Source organism: Aptenodytes forsteri, unplaced genomic scaffold (assembly GCF_000699145.1).
Source record: "Aptenodytes forsteri isolate BGI_AS27 unplaced genomic scaffold, ASM69914v1 Scaffold49, whole genome shotgun sequence".
Lineage (NCBI taxonomy): Eukaryota > Metazoa > Chordata > Aves > Sphenisciformes > Spheniscidae > Aptenodytes > Aptenodytes forsteri.
The window spans coordinates 4,312,343-4,318,527 of NW_008795125.1; the positions used below are offsets into that span (position 1 = coordinate 4,312,343).

General features: G+C 41.6%; 2 protein-coding genes across 2 annotated transcripts in view; one reads left to right on the forward strand and one right to left on the reverse strand.

The window, feature by feature from the left end:
* COL14A1 (collagen type XIV alpha 1 chain) overlaps positions 1 to 1,933 on the forward strand; it is a 124,819-nt gene extending 122,886 nt beyond the window's left edge. Inside the window, exons 47-48 of the mRNA XM_009277215.2 lie at positions 1,305 to 1,397; positions 1,491 to 1,933. Of these exons, the coding sequence (XP_009275490.1) occupies positions 1,305 to 1,397; positions 1,491 to 1,630 (233 nt within the window). The 3' untranslated portion in view covers positions 1,631 to 1,933. The remainder of the gene's footprint in view (positions 1 to 1,304; positions 1,398 to 1,490) is intronic.
* A 221-nt stretch (positions 1,934 to 2,154) lies between these two features.
* The window catches only part of MRPL13 (mitochondrial ribosomal protein L13), a 42,072-nt gene continuing 38,041 nt past the window's right edge, over positions 2,155 to 6,185 (reverse strand). The window contains exons 6-7 of the mRNA XM_019471520.1: positions 3,634 to 6,126; positions 2,155 to 3,383 (exon numbers count right to left, since the gene is read on the reverse strand). Of these exons, the coding sequence (XP_019327065.1) occupies positions 6,102 to 6,126 (25 nt within the window). The 3' untranslated portion in view covers positions 2,155 to 3,383; positions 3,634 to 6,101. The remainder of the gene's footprint in view (positions 3,384 to 3,633; positions 6,127 to 6,185) is intronic.

Genomic DNA, 6,185 nt, shown 5'->3' on the forward strand with positions numbered 1-6,185 from the left:
TAAAACAGCCAAAAAGATGGAGGCTACTGGTGAACCTTGCGCTAAAACGTGGTAGTTCCCTAAAACCGTGCGTGTTCAGCGCTGCTGCATTTTGTGGGACTGCAGCGCGAAGAGAAGGTGACCCCAGCGTAGTGACCAAAGGAAGTCCACCATCTGGTCCCGGCCTGTAAAACGGATCCCGCGTAGTGGGTTTTTGTCCTGTACGTGTTTGTGTAGTTGTACGAGCCTGCTCCCTCTCAGCCGAACAGTCTGTGTGTTCAATCCCCACCTCCTAATGTTTGTGACAGCAGAGTTTTTACATCTGTAGTTTTTCAAACGTGTTGCTCAACTTCCTCTTCCATGTGCCTCCGAATGGCATGAGAGCATGACCCTTACTAAACCCCTAGTAGTGTAACCTGACACAGGGATGCACGTGTCCGTCATTAACCAGTGAAGCAATCTGGAGAAAATGATTCTTTCTACATCTTCTCTGTGTCTTACTTTCCCGTCTCGTTATAGCACGGAGAGGCCGTGGGAGGAAGTTAACACAATTGCCAAAAATTATGTCGCCCAACCTAAAATCGAAATTTATTAGTAAAGCGCTAGTTACTACAAATGTTACACATAAGGCATATTTGTTTGATGTTGACGGTTTAATCTGCCCGTGAGCTGATTTGTACGTTTTACTTACCTGAATGTTTTTGTTGTCGTCTCTTCCTATCCTTTTCTCCTCCCCTCCCCTCCCCGTTGTTCATTTCCTGTTTTAAGGCCCAATCCCTTACAATGGCTACCAATCCAGAAGGTGAAAGGCTCATTCTGGTTCAGGTCTCATTTGGCTGAAGGTCAGAGATGGACGCTGAACTGCTCTGTGCTTTCCATCAACGATATTGACTACCACTAATGAACTTACTAGCTGCTGTACATGCACTTAGCTTCCTTGCACTGCTAAAAATTATTGCCTGACCCGTTTTTGCCTGTTAATCGTGTATTCTAGACCCTAATTGGAATAAGCTAAAGCAGGCAGATTGTGCAGTGTATAATAAGCACAGTATTACAACTGGACATTTGACAAATTCTGGTGGTGGTTTCCAACTAACTTGGCTGTCTGTTGGTGGGTTTCCAATTGCTCCAGCTTATTAATTTTGTTAAATGTTTCCACTGTTCCTTTATGTGAATAGAAGATGTGTATTTAAAGATTATATATATACTCACACACGTTATGTATATCTATATGTAAAATGTCAATTTCCTAATGAGTGCTTTAATTTTCTACTCCCCTTCTCCTGTGTTAACCGTATGAATACTCTTGGTGGTGGTGGGTTAAGGTGGATACGGTGAGCCAACTGATCAAGACATCCCAGTAGTGCAGTTGCCACATAACTCCTACCAAATCTATGACCCCGAGGACCTTTATGATGGTGAGCAACAGCTGTATGTAGTTCAGGGGTCCTACCCCTTACCATCCCCATACTCCCAGTCCTCCTATCCATCACCTCATCTTGCTCAACCAGAGTTTACTCCTGTTCGAGAAGAGACGGAAGCCGTTGAACTGAGATCCCCAGGAATTAGTCGCTTCACAAGGAAGATAGCCAAAAGGAGCGTCAAGACTCCGGTACGCAAAAGGGCGAATGGAAAAAAACCCTCTCGATGAACTGTTTAAAAAAGGGAAATGTGTTATGTGCATCCGTGTTTGGCCTTTTGTCCAGGTGCCTAACCTGTCACGGAAGATGTTTACAGGCTCTTGTATTAAAGGAGAAAAAGAATGTACATGGCCAGTTGACACAACAAATAACGGTAATTATCTTGCATGCCAGAAACTTAGTATGTTAGTGGGTTGGTGCTAGATGATGATGAAAGGTCACTTGTAGATCTTTCTCTGGAGTACTGTTCCCTACACTATTCAAACTGTATCTAAAAAACCGCATCAGGCTAGTTGGTGTACGTAGAACCATGCAGAGAAGTTAATGTGGTTTTTTTTAATCCATGTTTTTCCCGTTGATTATGTTCCGTTAGTTTTGGATGAATTGCTTTACTAGCAGAGTAACCCTACTAAACTCACCAGAGAACAATGCATAATCAGGTTTCCTTGAACCCAGCTATTACTTTTGCAAAGAAATCTTATGTTAATGGAATATTTTTTTTAACCCACATTATATAAATACACAAGAATGTTCCGTGGGAGCACACTGATAATTTATTGTGAACCTCTTTCATTTCTGTTTTGTACGCAAATAAAAGTGGCAAGCTTTTATACATTAATTCTGTATTTGATTGATTTTTAGCTTGGAACAACTGTATGCATATTTGGGGAACAGAATGTAAAGAGAAGAAAGTACATTTTCCTTTTCAACACTTTTGGGCAACAGTTTTATTTTAAAGGATATAGGCACTTAGTAGAAACAATATTTAGCCTTATTTTTAAAATTATATATGAACAGTGTAGAGAGTAACTATGGGATGAGGTGGTCGTGTCATCTATGGACGTGAGATTTTACATATTGACACGCCAAGGCTAAAAGACTGGCAGGTGTAGTCGCGAAGGCAACTTGGATCAGCGAATGACGAGAGGAAGGAAAAACCCCAACCCAACCACTTGAGGAGCACAAAGCAATTCATTATGTTAAAGCAAACCAGGTAAATTATAAAGTGACTCAATGAACAGCTTTGAACGGCACTATGGAGACTAAGCATCAAAGCAGGATTTAACGTAGAAGCTCAGAAATGTTCATTTAAGTTGAAAGCATAGATTCGGACCGCTTCTAATCCAGCCCTATAAAGACACGTAGCGAGGATGGCCTGTGGATCCCAGGACTGTGTTCCTGCTTGCCCCTGAGTGGGTTCGATCTGTTCGTGCTCAGTTAAAGAAAGACCAGTAAAGAAAGAAAGAAGCTTTTGCTTCTGGCCACTGCCAGACACCCTCTTAGCTCACCAGGAAGAAGACAAACTGGTACCTTTGCTGTGTGATCTCACATTATCTGGCCTAGAATTCAGCCTTGTTAGTAACACAAAACATTTATACATGTGACTAACACCCACAGCTGTGTATATCCCAGGGCAAGACCTGGCTAGGTGGCTGTATGACTTTCTATGCTGTGTTTCTGTTCTCCTGTTATTTCTCTCACCCCTAGCTCCCACCACTTCCTTAGAGAAAGGTGAGAGAAGCTGATGGAAACGTGAGTTGAATGTCATTTCCTTACCTGGACATGCATTTAAAGTAGAAGGTAGAAAACTATCGCTCATCTTACGGACTTCACCTTCAAGCAGCTTACCCCCAGTTTACAGAATACTTCAGCACCAAGTGAGCACGGCTGTGTGCGCACACACGTGCCTATCATAGCCTGGCACACATAGTTGACAGAGAGATATTACTAAAATTAAAGGTTATGGGTGCATCACATGATTAACTAACTTACCTGCTTGCACTTGGCTGTGAACACCCATGTTAACTTGCCCCGAATGTGAACTCTCTCTCTGCCCCCTTCCCGGCTGGCACTCCCCCACCCATGTGTTGTACTGACACCTTCTAGAGTCTTCCCCATGATGTGCCAAATTGTAGGTCCTGTGGAAGCGACTCTGAGACGGTCACTGATGGAAAATCAGCGTTCAAGCAATTCTGCCTGTGTCATCTCAGAAAGACTTTGAGCCTCACGTTACAGTTCATAATTAATTTGCACCCCAGACTGGTCGTCAAGCAAGGCTATATCCAAATCTCAAGCTCCTGTGGGACCAGGAAGAGCAGTAGGGCAAAACCAGGGACGTGCGGAAGACAGCATAGACATAGTCAAACGCTTCAAAATAAGGCAATTGGTGTTATTTATTTGCCCCATATTTGAAATGAACAGTAACAGCCTGACCAAATCCCTGAGCGTGCCTGTGCTGTGCGGTTGGTGTCACCCACGCTGTGCCCCTCCAACAGTTCCTGCACTGGTCCCCAGTTGTCCGGGCTGGGGGCGCAGCTGGGAGCAGCACTGCACCCTTCTGCCCACGGGGAACCCGGGTGCCCCCGGCCTGTGGGGTCCCCAGCTCTGGGACACGCACCCGACTGGCCACCAACACAACCATCATCCCCCTCGCGCCATATGGGATGTACATGCAGCGAATCAAACAAACGATTACTTGGGGGTAATAAAGTAGGCATACTCACTACAATTTTCTAACTTACTTTACATACTAATGCACAAACTTTAATTGCACTAGTTAGTTTAACTTTGTATTTATAATGACATTTACTGGCACCCCACTAACCAGACGCTTCATGTATCACCGGTCATACGTTCACTTGCTGGGTACACCTTGGTAATGAAAAGTAACCGGTGGGCACTACCAAGTTATAAAAACATTATTCAGGATTTCTACGTTCGCCAGAAAAAGTAAGAAAGAGAGATGCAGATGGTCAACATTTTCTCCAAAATTCAGTCTCTGAATAATCACGAGTGTCTCGTATTTTTCCAGCCGGCCTAAGAAACTGAAGTTGCCGACTGTAAAGTATTCAGCACATGATGAACAGCTGATGCCACCCAGATCTTACCAATACTGTGTCCTTACACAAAAAGGAGCATTTACTTTAACCTACTCCTTTTAAAAATACTTTTACTAGTTAATTACATGTGGTTACTGACTTGGAAATGAAGTCTGCACGTTCACTGGATAGGAACGGTTCCCAGGATAAGCTCATCTGAATGCCAAAGAAACGCCTGAAACCAAATCGTTATTTCATATAATGAAATATGATTATAAATATAACAATGCTTTTCTTCTTATATGATGCTTGTGTACAACAGATATAGAAAACAAATTTTCCTCACCAAACATTGTAAAATTTGGCAGATGATAACATATCAGCACCTTTTACTATACAGAAAACAACAGGTGTGTCATTTATCTACACAACAGCTTTGGCTTGAGGGTTATCTGGACAGAAAAGCAGTAATGAACTTCAGGGAAGTAATTTGCAGAAGCAAAATAATTTTTAAAACTTATTTTGCATCATTCAACACATTAGTTTTCTTATTTGGTTTTCATAAGAAAAATGTTGCTGCTTCATTCTTTAATACATTTGTTAAGTAAGGCAGGCGTGTTTGCGTGACTTGAATCAAAATGAGATTTGGGCAGAAACACTCTTTCTAGAAGGCTGCTGAAGACTGCGAGATAAACTCCCACGGGACATAAAAAATGACCATCAGAAATCTCACCGCTTCCTCATTTCTCCAAGATGCATCTTTTAACAATATTTTTCTTATCTCTGAAAGGACTACAGTAGGCATGCACGCATGTTTGGTACGTGCACTGCTTCCTCTGAAGAGCTGTGTTTTTCTAATGCAATTTGGCTCTGGAATAAGTTTGATTTTGCTTACCACCACCACAGTAACTGCAGTGGGTATACTCACCTAAAAAGATAAGGAAACTGCAGGCCTGCATAGACATGTGTGCAGCAAAATCTAATCGTGAATTTCATACGGTATATACACTCCGCATTCTAGAAGAGGCTTTTGGGAGAACCGCACAATATATTACAGAAGTAATCAACAGCTCAAGCCACTGTTGGGTTTTTTTTTTTTTTTTTTCACATCCCCCAAAGAGAGAACGAGTTCTACATGAACAATTTCCTTTTTCTGTACTAAGACTGGCATCCTCTTATTCACCAAGCTGTGTAAAGATGGATCGATCACCTGTTTTACCAGAAAAGCAAATCAGACTATTTACCGACACCGTGCCGTTCGTGGGAGCTCTCTGAACATAATTATTCGCTGCTCTTACTGCATGGAAATCAAGTTTTGCAACTTTTAAAGCGAGATACTTCAGTAAACAATGTACTGTTTCCACGAGATGTAAATATTCATTAAAAATGTATCAATTCTTTAATAATACTATTAAAGCAAATGTAATTAACAAATACCAGGTCATACAACTCAGAGTACAGGTGGCATCAACAACATAATATCCATTCTTAGCTGTTTCAAATACAGTAATTTCTGTAATCTTTCCAAATAAAGTTTGCTAACACCTGTCAGAAACATTCTGTATAGAAGGGTTGACTGAGATGCACAGATGCTTCCATGTTAGAAGAATTTTTTTTCAAGGAGGAGACATTCCTGATGGCAGTTCTTCTTCTTTTATTGTTATTAGTTCCTTCGAAAATCTTTAGGTCTGGGGAAAAAAAAAAGAAAAAAAAAAAAGGGCCTTTTAAGAATTTTAACAGGAACAAC